This window comes from Xyrauchen texanus, chromosome 7 (assembly GCF_025860055.1).
Source record: "Xyrauchen texanus isolate HMW12.3.18 chromosome 7, RBS_HiC_50CHRs, whole genome shotgun sequence".
Lineage (NCBI taxonomy): Eukaryota > Metazoa > Chordata > Actinopteri > Cypriniformes > Catostomidae > Xyrauchen > Xyrauchen texanus.
In genome coordinates, this window is record NC_068282.1 from 50,572,289 (window position 1) to 50,585,676 (window position 13,388).

General features: G+C 39.4%; 1 protein-coding gene across 6 annotated transcripts in view; it reads right to left on the reverse strand.

Moving 5' to 3' along the window:
• The window catches only part of rbfox2 (RNA binding fox-1 homolog 2), a 49,837-nt gene that overhangs the window by 26,304 nt on the left and 10,145 nt on the right, over positions 1 to 13,388 (reverse strand). For 3 of the 6 annotated variants that reach the window (XR_007970912.1, XM_052129870.1, XM_052129869.1), the window contains exon 2: positions 1,182 to 1,376. The exons of 1 other annotated variant lie outside the window; for it this stretch is intronic. Coding sequence is in view for 4 of the 5 variants with exons in the window: in XM_052129870.1 (XP_051985830.1) it covers positions 1,182 to 1,376 (195 nt within the window). In the remaining variant the exon portion in view is untranslated. Of the gene's footprint in view, positions 1 to 1,181; positions 1,377 to 9,044; positions 9,285 to 13,388 lie in introns of those variants that run through there. 2 more of the 6 variants (XM_052129871.1, XM_052129873.1) reach the window with 2 other exon arrangements.

Here is a 13,388-nt window from a genome sequence, read left to right on the forward strand (position 1 = left end):
ACTAATCTATAGACTACATGAAGGAAACCGATCAAAACACCAGCAGATTTGACTTCTGAGATATCGGGATCATATACATTAATGCTGCATGATTTATTGAATTAAGATTAAAATCACAATAGGTCCTTGCGTGATCAATTAACCTTATAGACTGTTTTAAAATAGGCATTCAGCGCTGTGCGAGCAAGAGGCGCCCTCTAGTGGTCTGGACGGCATTATTCATTATAACACTTCTATACAATATAAAATGTTTTATCTTCTCTGTTAAACAGAGGCCAACTGAGTAAAAGCACACCAATTGGGTTTCTAATTTAAATGTCGGTTCATTTTAATATATATCGGTGCCTCAAAAATATACAGATAAAATAACATGCCAATCAATCATCAATATTTATGACATCCCAAGCTGTAACGGCAGACCACATGTCGGGTATTGTATGCTTGGGCTTTAGATGTAAAGGACCCTTAAATGTGATGATCCCTTGCAAGGGACCCCTTCCTGAAATATAAAAGCACCTATATGTTTTCATGTAAAAGAAGAAAATACTATAAAAGACAATTTATTTGCTAAATTTAGTAACAGGCTTTTATTGCAATTTTACTGAATCCAAAGCAAATTCTCAAAATATTCTTTGGAAGATGCAACATGAAAAAAAACTATTTTTTTATTTTTAAAGTGTGTATGTTGCAAGGAAGGAGATGCGACCATTCAGAAATGTATAATTGTTTTCTAATATAAGAAATGATATAGAGATTCGGTTTATTTATAACCATTCACTAATTACTCATTTTAATCTCAGGATAACTTTAGTGCTCATTTAATTCGATTTATTTGACATTTTATTCCAACTTCACACTTTTTATTGTTGCTATCAAGAGAATATTCAGTGCTACAGCTTCTTCAAATCAGGTTGAGTGACACCACTGCCGGTCTTAATTTAATTAAGTTAATTAAGATATACACATCTTACATTTCTCAGCAATCAAAGCAAGACAAAATCACAATCCTCAGAGGATTGTTATAGCTGTGAAATGATAATGTCCGTGGTGACACCAAGAGCTTTAAGAGAATTGATTGACCAACAGGAAGTCAACACCGTTTGTTGTTGCAGTTGTCCAAATGGTGCGAGTAATCAGAAGACACCATATGCTCAGAGGAGGGGCGCGCAGTTAGCACTTACTTGAGTGCTGGGGTTAGAGGAGGGGGTGCTGATTCCTGCTGGCGGCTCCGTTTGCCCCTGCCCCCCTGCGGGGTAAATAGTGCCTCCCCCAAACTCCAGCGCAAGGCCGTTTTGAGGGGGAGGGGGCGGTGGGGGAGGGAAGCTGGAGAACGGAGGAACAAGACCTTCCTGAGACCCCAACATGTCCTGTGAACCCTACATGAGACAGAGGGAGACACAGAGAGGGGTTAATTGACCACTTGGCCACGATCCATAGATTAAAAGAGCGAGTGAGCACGAGAAGTCAAAGAAAAGAAAAACAGCTCACTTAAAAGACTGACCGCCATGAGACGGAGCAACAGAGGAAAAGTGAAATGAACTGGAATGGAGACTGAGATAGAGAGACGGCGCTCAACTAATGTCTCTAATGGAAGATCTCGCTCACAGAGGACGCCACTAAAAGCCAAAGATATTATATTTCTCTCTTTCTGGTGACAAGAGGATTGAGGCAGCCGTTTAAATATTCATGAGTCCCTCATACATAATTTAGTGTATGGGGCTTCAACACACTGTACCACCCACAGCAGACTGACACAGAGATGAACTCAACACAACACGCACACATGGGTGTATTCGAGAGCTCAGGATCTCAAGAGTTATTTCTATTGGACTCCGGAAGGTCAATTATTTTCATTAGTTAATATCACACAGTGGTTATAAGCATGGAAACGCCGATATGAAAAAACAATGGGTTATTTCTAATTAGTATCACATTTTTTGCGTTTCTTGTTTTCACGTTAATGGGGAAAACTCGTCATAAATGGACGTGACCGTTGTGAAAGCGGCACTAATCTATAGACTACATGAAGGAAACCGATCAAAACACCAGCAGATTTGACTTCTGAGATATCGGGATCATATACATTAATGCTGCATGATTTATTGAATTAAGATTAAAATCACAATAGGTCCTTGCGTGATCAATTAACCTTATAGACTGTTTTAAAATAGGCATTCAGCGCTGTGCGAGCAAGAGGCGCCCTCTAGTGGTCTGGACGGCATTATTCATTATAACACTTCTATACAATATAAAAAGGTTTTGTTTTCCATGATGTGGTGGACAATTCCCTAGAATTTCCCAACATATGCATAGCATGAATTGTAATGTTCTATCATATACATGTAAAATGTGAGTTCTGTTGTGTTGAACCTTATTATTAATCATATTTAGTAATTTTTATCTTTTCATCTATTTATCTTTCATTGTGGCAAACAGTGATATGCATGCAAAACATTGATTTGATGACAAAATTTAAGTGGCAAAATATTGGTATAGATTATTTATTGTATCGTATCAGCCAAAATGTTTGATTATTGGTGCATCCCAAGTTAAACGGTTTTGCCCCAGAACTTTCCTTTAACAGTCCTAAATATAGGCTTAATTTACTTTAAGCAAAATATAAATGTCTTTCTCATTTTGATTTTGGGGTGAAATGTGACCTGGACGTGTTTTGTGCAAGTCACCGTTAAATAAAAATATCTTCTGCATCCTCAACAGAGTCTCTCTCAGCTAAACTGAAGAGCTCGATGAGCGTCATCATGAAACACACAACACATGATCACTGCTGAGAGAAACAAACACACAGAAGAGACGCTGCTCTGTCAAATGTGCATTCCTGCCTCCAGCATCACATCTCTACATGACAACGTGATGAGAGAGAGAGAGAGATGAATAGAGAGTGAGGGGGAGGATAAGAACTGGACAAGCGAGGACACATCCTGGTATTTATAGTTCAGATTTCTCCTGAACCATGAGGAATATTCAAGAACTGTATTTCAGAATCACGCATGCCATTTATAATCTCATTTATGGTAAATTTGTCATCTTTGTTCCCAATATTTATAAATCAGCTTTCATTAATCTAGAAAATTTGTAGTCGATTCCAATAGACGATAATTAACAAAATCGGCAATAGTTGAAATGATGGCCAATATTATAAATATAAAAAATAAGTTCACAATGAATCTCAAATCTAGAATTTTACATGAAGTAAAATCAAAACATTTTATTGCGCAGTAGAAAAGATGGATTACAGTTCAGTATTTATCGAAAAGTGGCTTACAGACTAAATAGGAAAAAAATAAACCTTGATTATTATCATCTGCTTCCCCTATTGGCCGATTCAGACAATACTGATAATAGTCTTTATTAACATTATTTATTCATTATAATTATTATTAGCTGGTAGAGCGGGTCAGCCGCTAATCGCAGGGTTGGTGGTTTGATTCCCGGCCACATGACTCCACATGCCGAAGTGTCCTTGGGTAAGACACTGAACCCCATGTTGCTCCCAATGGCAGTCTAGCACCTTGCATGCAGCTCTGCCATCATTGGTGTGCGAGTGTGCGAACGGGACTTAGTGTAAAGCGCTTTGAATACCGCTAAGGTCAAAAAGGCGCCATATAAGTGCAGACCATTTGCCATTTAAAGGTGGTAAATGGTTGAAAATTTATTTTCAACGAGAGAGAGAGGTGGCAGGCGGCAAAACGGAAGCGGCAGTCGAAGCGGCGCGCGCCACTTTCCAAGCTCGCTCACGAGAATCCTGCAGCTTTGTTGCACGACACTTGAGGCGCACACCGCGCAAGATAACAATATTTTAACTCTCCGCGGCTGCCGCTCGTCATTGACCAGTTAGAGCTGAATTTATTCACAACCAATCAAATGACATTTAGCTTGTATGTAGTCAAAAACAACATGGAGAATAAACTCGCTGTTGCTGAACTTCCTGAGCTATACAACGTTTCTTTGAGCATTTATAGAGATATAAATAGGAAAACAGTGGAGTCGGTTTACCAGGTGAAAATCGGCTACGGATACTTGCAAAGTTTATCTTTGGATGACAGTCGACTGTATCAATCTGCCAATTTGGTTAAAAAAAAATAGATTACAAAATTTCTAGTTATAACATTTTTTGGGAGAAAAATTGCCATTTCATTTAAATGCAATAACTAATACAATATTTCCAGTAATGACTTTACAGTCCCAATACCTGAGCAGAAGCATTAGGGGGCATTGTTGTACCTCAACTGCCACGTTTTCCCATGTAAAACCGCCTTAAAACACAGTTACAGTGCGTGTGTTATCGTGTTTTTCAAGTGAGGGCTACTAAACACTGGCAGCTTTAGTTACGGCTCAGTTGGCGTGTTTCTAACGTGCCGCATTCAAGCAGATACGAGCTGTTGTAGATAGAAAACAGCTGCTCTGACGCCTTACCCAGATGGCCGCCAAATAGACTTGCCTTAAAGGGACATTGTTGCCTTTACATTTCTAGAAGACCTCTAATGTAGATATCTAGTGATAAATAGTGATGCAAAGCCTTCTGCGTTATACATAGAGCTCTGCGTGGCTATAGATAGAAATGCATCATTATATAAAGCACAAAAACAGCTGCTGGTGTGGGAAGCAGCGCTCCGTTCTGCTCAAACTCCCTTTACGTGTCATACAACCCTGATGGGCCCCTCTGGCAAACCCTGCTGTCAGTCAAACCCTCAGCTGCACTCTGATTGGCTAGCTGTAACCTGATCTCACCATTCCTTTTCTCTCTATGGGGTGTAGCTGTTCGTACTTCCTACACCAATCAGATTCCAGCATCAGTCTAAGAAGGTCCAAAGGTTCTGAATTCAAATCTGTGCAGATAAAAGCTCCAGAATGAACTGCAAACGCTTGCGTTTGAGAGGGAAAGACATGCATGAGTGTGAATGTCACACACACCACCCTCTGCCAAGAGAAACTAGTTGATCTAGTTTGGATAAGAGGACTGCTCCTTTACACAACACACACAAATGTACACACTGCACTTGACCACTTCTTCAGAGTGTCAGCAGAAGATTGGACAAAAGCTAAACCAATCTTACGGCGTCTCCTGAGCAGCTCATCTATGATTTGTATGTTCAATACTGAATGTTAATGTGTTGCAGCACAACATGAGCACAAGTGACAACTTTAGCATGGCATGGGCATCTATTACAGATATTTTGGCATATCTCGTGTTACAGTCCCTTAGGATGTATGCTTTAAATAAAAGCGTCTTTTAAACAAATAGATGTAAATGGCCTTCTATGCATACCAATGTATTTAAGGCATCAATATATTAAAATTAGCCGACATTTAAACAAGAAGCCAAATTTGCATGCTTTCCAATTTACTTAGTTGGCCTCCGTTCAGCATTCTGAAGTAATAGCGTTGGGACACTACAAGAGGGTTATATAACATGCATCACACCCAGACGGGATGAGCCGAAGCAGTGAAGGAGTAGCGGTCCAAAGTTATGAAGGTTACTTCAAGAATGGCGAAACTATGATTAGAAAAGGCGACGTTTATTATGCAATTTCTCTGTATGTAGTATTGAATCGTTTTTTTTATACAAGCTGTCAAACCAGCTGGCTCTAGAAAGATACGTATACACAATATATCATCCAGAAATGACTAAGAGTAAATAATGTTTGTCCTTTGATAATGATTTGGGTTGAATGGAAATTAAATACCTTTGTGGAAAATAAATGACTGTTTTGAATTTTAGAACACACCATGTCATCACCAGAGGTGTCCGCTGTGTGTTCCCCTTTAATTTACCCTCCAGCTCACACTTTACCAAAGCTGTGTTGAGAAATAGGTCTGAAGAGACAAACTGTTGTGCAACGAGCAGCTCTATTTATATCTGGAAAAATCCTGATATACACTACCGGTCAAAAGTTTTGAATCACTTGACTGAAATGTTTCTCATGATATTAAAAATATTTTGATCTGAAGGTGGATGCTTAAATGTTTGAAACTAGTTTTGTAGACAAAAATATAATTGTGCCACCATATTCATTTATGTCATTATTAAACTCAAATGTAATAATAATAAATAAAAAAAAAAACATTTTTGAAACTGATGACTTGGACCAAATAATAAAGAAACGCAGCCAATAAGTGTCCTACATAGATGGGAACGCCTTCAATACGGTTTAAAAGCAAAAAAGAAGTTGCTTGAGAAAATGTCAAGAGTACATGTCTGTAAATTCTAGGCAAAGGGGGACTACATGAAGATGCTAAAATATAACACATTGATTTACTGTGGATTTTGTTTGGTCACAACATAATTCCCATAGTTCCATAGGGCTGGGTGTCATTCAAAAATGTTTGATATTGATACCGATATCTTGACTTCGATACCGGTTCCTAAACGATTCTTTTTTTCGATACCAATTTTATAAAATCCGTTTTAACAAGATTACAAACATTACCTAAAAAAACGTTTATTTTTTCAGTTTGTTGAATTTTCCAGTCTCAAAGACTCGCATATTGTCGTAAATATGGCATTGCGCGCTGTTGGCATTGAGCCTGGTGAAATGTAGCTACACTTTTGATCTTATCCACATCTTTCACATGTGTGGGGTTTGAAACACATACACACTATATAGCCTCACGTGTGAGCCGCATCTCTGAGCATAACCGGTGTAAACTCGTATTTATCCTTGATGCCTAAACACAGCCAATCACAGGCACTTTTAGATTTGGGCACATCTAGCATGCTACATGCTCATCACTGATGTTGATGAGATTAACCCCTTAGGTATCGAAAGACATTTTATGATACTCGATATTTTAGAGGCAATTCGGACGGTGCCTAAAACATATCAAACTTGATACCCAGCCCTATATTTCCATTTTATGTTATTCCATAGTTTTAATGACTTTACTATTATTCTAAAATGTAAAAAAAACAATTATAGTAAAGAATGAGTTTCCAAATTATTGACCGGTCATGTATATCGATAATCATCGGGAAAATCTTCAGATTATCGATGCGCGACAAAGCGATCAATCCCAAGCCTACGGAATATTCTGCATTTCAACATAAGAATAATATAATATTCTTAGTTTTAACATAAGATCCATCGACTGCATCTGTGATATTGTTAACATTCCATATACTGCACAGCCCTAGATGGGGGCAAATACTTTCACATCACTGAAATAATTATGCATAAAGATTTTATTAAATTATATGTATTGTATTGAAAGAATAGAATAATTGTACTTTTAAAAAATGTATGTCGCATCACAGAATCAATTCAAATGTAGCAAAACGGTGATTAAAAACACTGAAAACTTGAAAGCAATGGACCCAATATTATACTTCTCTTACATATATACACACATGTACATTATTAATTAAAATTGTGATGTTAATAAAAGAAAGTCCATGGACATACATGCACTTGTTTGGATATGTACAGGTCAGTATGGCAGTCAGTTTAAATAAGTCAGAACTTTTTATGTAAAAAGAGTAAATTGTTTGCACAAAAAATGAAAGGTCAAGTCAAGTGCATTGCAGGATCGAGTGTGCATGTTTACATGGAGAACAGAAAGCCGTTTGTTGGGAGAAAGTGGCATGTTCACGGTGTAAGCAGCATACTCTTTACTGCCGTACACATGCGGCTTGGTCAATAATAGTCTCTCCAAATGAGTTTCCCCGTGACACTCGTGTAAATAACGATCATGCCACCTGGGGACAAATTTGCTATTTTATGTTCTCCATTGCTTCACTTTAATTTCAGATGTCCAGTGCATGTTTTGTTTATTTTCCATCAGCACTGCACTGCAATAGTGGCGTTTCCCTCGTTCATCATTCCCCGGGGTATCCCAAGGCCCCAGAACACCACTCATGCCTTTACATAGCCATATAAGCTGCATTACTCCAGCAGAAACCTACAGTACTCGAGTTAAAGCACCCGTGAGAAAGGCTTTCTGCACAAACCCTGGAACGAACCATTTTCTTCAGTGCATGTAAACGGGGTCAGTCCCTCATGCAGTGTGCATTGACAAACGCAGTATATTACAGAATACTGCATGATAGAAATGTTGCTGTAGAGTTGTACGATAGGATGTCATTCCAAACAAGCCACGGCTGCTGAAAGCGTTAACATTTCATACAGAAGTGTGTTTGAGGTCATGAGATGGCAGGTAAGCGTCTCTCCCACCCTTGAGGGCAAACGCTGGGTGGGGTTCAACATACTTCAACTAGCCTACTTCTCAAGAATGACTAAAAGAGAAAAACAGCACGCTGGCTGAGGTCTTTCATTAACTGTTTAAAGACGGATTTATCCGCTATGTTCAGGAGAAACGGCAGCGTCAGCATGTTACCTGCATTCACTGTGTTTTTAGCTCTTTTCCCAAGATTCATTCCGACTGCCCCCTTTATAAATCAATTTCCATTCTCGCCCTCCCCCAGTCCTGCTTTTAAAGGAAAGCTCAGAGATAACAGCTGCTCGGACCCTCGGGAAACCACACGAGAGGGGGAGGGAAAGAAACGGGGAGAGAGAGAGACAGACTCAAAGATACGAGATAGAGACGGCTATTAACAATAAAAGATTGTGTCGTATTGCTGCATGTTAATGTTAACTCGTGTGAGTGAGAAAGAGGTGTAGAACAAAAAATTAGCTATTTAAAAGGGCAGACGTATGCAGGAACAACATTTGTCAGACACCTGGACCCTTCACTCAAGAGACCGACAGCTGGAAAAACACATGAGACTTTCTGCACCTCAATCAGAGTCACTGAGACGGGTTTAAGCCCAGACCTGCCCGTTAAACACCACAGACTCATTCAGGGACGTCCGTTAGTCGCTGCAGAAACTCATTTCTAACACACTCAAACCAAACAAAACAAGAGACACGGAAAAAAACAGCCTTCATCTCATTTTTAACTCAATAACTGTAAAGTGTGTAAGACTGTCCCGCTACAGAGAAACCCGAGCGCTGGCAGTGCATTACACCGGGGCGTGTCGATGTTTCCAGGCAGGAAATGCAGCAGCATGAATGATTTAAAACACTCACCGTCAGCACTGAAGGGTAAAAGAGTCCCATCATCCTATTCGACACACAACAACACTGCGGTTCCTTCTGTCAGATGTCAATGCGCACTGTCCCTCTATCAGAGTGTGTCTGACACATTCAAAATCTCCCCTCTGTCTCTCTCTCCTCCACTTCAGTCAGTCAGTCAGTCAATCTCTCTCTCTCTCTCTCTCTCTCTCCTCTCTTCAGTCAATCTCTCTCGCTCTGGATCAGACCTTGCGTGTTCATCTCTTCTGTCTTCTCTCCTCCCATCAGTCTCACATCTCTCACTTGGTCCCGCCTCTCTCGCTCTCTCTCTCTCTCTCTCATGAAACACCTGTAAATGTTCCCTCCTCCATGTAGGTGAGTAAATCGAGGCAGTGTTGCACAGATGAGACAAACACCAAATAACTGCAATTTTTGTTCACTTCGTTTGGAATTACGGATTTGTTTTTGGTGTGTGAAATCTCTCAATTCAATCTCTCATTTAAAACAAACAATCCAAAGTGTTTGTTCACAATCAAACAATCAAAGTGATAGGCATAAATAATCCCAAAATTTCTTTTTTTTTAATTATCTCCATAAAGAAATTAAAGTCTACATTAAGGATTGTGGAGATTTTTTGCTAGTAACATTATTGTCATTTTAAAACTCTCATTCTTATTGTTTTCAATGATCATTATAAAAATCACCATTTAGTCATTTTTCAAATGTATAATAGCAAAAATATGCAATTATGATTTTTAAAATTAAAATGAGTGAAAAAGAAAGGCAGTACCAAGATGGTACTACTAAGATGTAGAAATACACAATTTAAATAATAAATACATTTTTCTGCTTTGCGGTCATGAATATTGGGGGGGTCAAATGAGCGTAGCGGACATGAAAATAATAAAGCCTAAATATCATTTTCTATATGCAAAAAATAGTTTGTTATTGGTTTATTGGACATTTTCATGACTATAATGAAGATTATAAATGCTAAAATAACACTCAAAATAACTAGCAAAATCATATTTTTGGTACTTTAGGTTTGAAGTTAACACACTGACTATTATCTTACTACACTAGCATAACATATGTGCACGTTACTGCGCTAAATCTTCATGCTCTTAAGAATTGTCATAAAAACCCATTTTCTCCAAACCAAAAACTGCACACGGGTCAATGTTATAATTACTATTAATTTACATTTTAAAAGAGTAAGATTATAACCGATGTCCATATCCCCAAAAAACACATTCAGGCTCATCAATAATACTACAACGCACTACACTATCAGCATTAAAGTCAGATTTAATTATGATGTTATTTATGTGATCAACTACAGAATAACTCGAGGAACATTTTTAACATGATTTACACACTAACAACCCTTGGGGTTGCATTTGAAGGGGGCCTTGAATTTCGCCCAAAACGGTCCCAAAAAACAAACCAAAAAGAACAGATGTCAAAGATCACAGATGAGCGTCTGCAGATAAACGGATAGAGAGAGAGAGAGAGATGGCGGGATTACAGAGAGATAAAGATAAAGAGATTAACCACACACACACAAACACACAGCTGCTGTAATCTAGAATACTAATCTAGAACGCTGTCGCAATATGCAGCTGTCTCGCAATTTTATACTTGCATTTTTACCCGTATGCTTTCAGCGGAGCCTAGTTAATCCACAGTACCTCTACGCAGATTAGGCCTTGATATAGATATGACCGGATGTACAGTATCCATGGAGACCCCCAGGATTAGGCACTCATTGTTCTTAGAACAAAAGTTGAAACAATATTTTACAGCGTGCCAGTGAGATTAATTATCTATTGACCTTTCTATAATAAACTCGCCTGCATGGCCGGAGACGGGCACCTGGTCACATGTGTGACCCCAAAGATTTCGAGATTCACCCTCATGTTTAGATTGGCTAACAGCACTTGTGTGACCAATGAAGCACCTAATCTGTGAATAACGGAGAGGTTTAATTACACCGGAGGGCAAAAGCCCCTGAAAATGACAAATGACTGGACTGAGCTCCAGTCGAGAGCCCTCAACACTGGAAGAGGGTAAAGAAGTGTTCAGTTCTTACCTGTGAGAGGTGAATACACATATTGACACATTTAGACATTAATTAACCTCGGAGGTTAATGACTTGCTGTCCACTGCCTACAGTCAGCTTCTTCTATGGCAGGACTCCAAACTAACATTTCAGCCAAGTTCTACAGAACATGGCACCAGCGTTTGATTTGTGGCACCGCTGGGTTTTAGGGCCTTTAAACTTGAAAAAAATTAATAAATGGACAGAAACCAATAATAAGTGACATTACTATACTCCTATATCACAAAATAAAACCGCTTAATATTAATATGGCATATTTCTTGTCACATAGAAATGCACATAACAGTAAAAGTACGGCTCTCGATATTTATCACGATAAAGAAAATCCACAAGGTATTTTCTATATTTACTGTGTGTCGCTAAAACACAAGCAGTTCGGCTTTCTCAGGCTGCGTTTCCACTGGAGCGGATGAAATCCGCTCAAAGGCGCTCACAGCGCTAGGAGAGAGTCGCTCCGCACCGCTGCTAATCCTACGATCCACCTTGCGAGCGTGACACTCGGCTTTCATAGGAATGAATTGAAAACGCTCTCAGCTTCGCTCACAACGCGCCAGTGGTAACGTAGGGTCAGACTGGATGAACTTGCTAATGCTAGCTTGCTAACAATTAGGCTATGTCGGACACCGGATTGATTCCATCCGCACCACAAGACTTCACGACAACGGTTGCGTCCGCTCATCGTCTCTAGTGAAGAGCGCGACAGAACAACAGTGATGTGGACGACAGCTCTGATCTTTCTGCGCTGTAATCTTGAATATTGTTCTCTAGCACCAAACATGCATCATTTCTGCCCCGTCCCGCTCCGCACACGTCGCCTCTTTTCCTGCATGTGTGCAGACATGAAGCGCTGCACGAGTTAACGTGGTTTCAAAGCAGCTTTTAGACCAAAATGTTTTTCCCTTCTAAATGTATCTTTATTAACCATCACGTTACAAGCCTTTAATAATAAACAAATCGATTTCAGTTCTAATTTTGGGAAATTAATCAGATCTCTGGAATGGAAAAGGAAAGACTATAAAATGACTAGTTGGTAGCCTAGTCTCTCGCTTTCATGAAATATACATTACAATTCATTTTAATGTAAAAACAGTCCAAACACTGGACTGCGGTCATTATGCTTCCACAAGTTTAATAACAACTTCCATTTATTTATGGCCATGTTAAGCATTCTGACCGTAGCACGTCATAACACCTTTTGCCTTTCGTCAGGCTCTTAATTATACATGTATACAACCTTTCCGCCAAAACACAAAGTACCGGTACTTTGGCACCAAGTCGATACTAAATTAAAATAAGTTTTAACATTACCAGTGTAGCAGTACCGAGCCCTGACGGTCTGACTGAGCATACATTTACTGTAAAGCGTGCAGCGCCTGCAGACTGATATTTACAATTACGTCGCAGCGTTTAATAAATGAAACTGGACCAACGTCTTAATCGGAGGTGTGAATCGACCGTTCAAAACTAAATAAAAGTTTGATTCAGAATAAAAGCTTGTCGGGAGAATTGAAGATATCACGACAGAAATATAACTATATAGCACAATGCCGTATTTACTATAATAATTATTATATTCAAGATCTTACAAGCAAGAGTGCTGTTGTACTGAAGTTTTCATTTATTACGCGATGCGCTGGTGTGCAGCACGTTATTAGACATCAATTATACCAATTTTGAGTTTTCGATTATGCTGTGAGGAGTTACATTTACATTTATGCATTTGGCAGACGCTTTTATCCAAAGCGACTTACAGAGCCCTTATTACAGGGACAATCCCCCCGGAGCAACCTGGAGTTAAGTGTCTTACTCAAGGACACAATGGTGGTGACTGTGGGGATCGAACCAGCAACCTTCTGAGTACCAATGTATTATACAGAGCACTTATTACAGGGACAATCCCCCCGGAGCAACCTGGAGTTAAGTGTCTTACTCAAGGACACAATGGTGGTGACTGTGGGGATCGAACCAGCAACCTTCTGAGTACCAATGTATTATACAGAGCACTTATTACAGGGACAATCCCCCCGGAGCAACCTGGAGTTAAGTGCCTTACTCAAGGACACAATGGTGGTGACTGTGGGGTTCACACCAGCAACCTTCTGAGTACCAATGTATTATACAGAGCACTTATTACAGGGACAATCCCCCCGGAGCAACCTGGAGTTAAGTGCCTTACTCAAGGACACAATGGTGGTGACTGTGGGGATTGAACCAGCAACCTTCTGATTACCAATGTA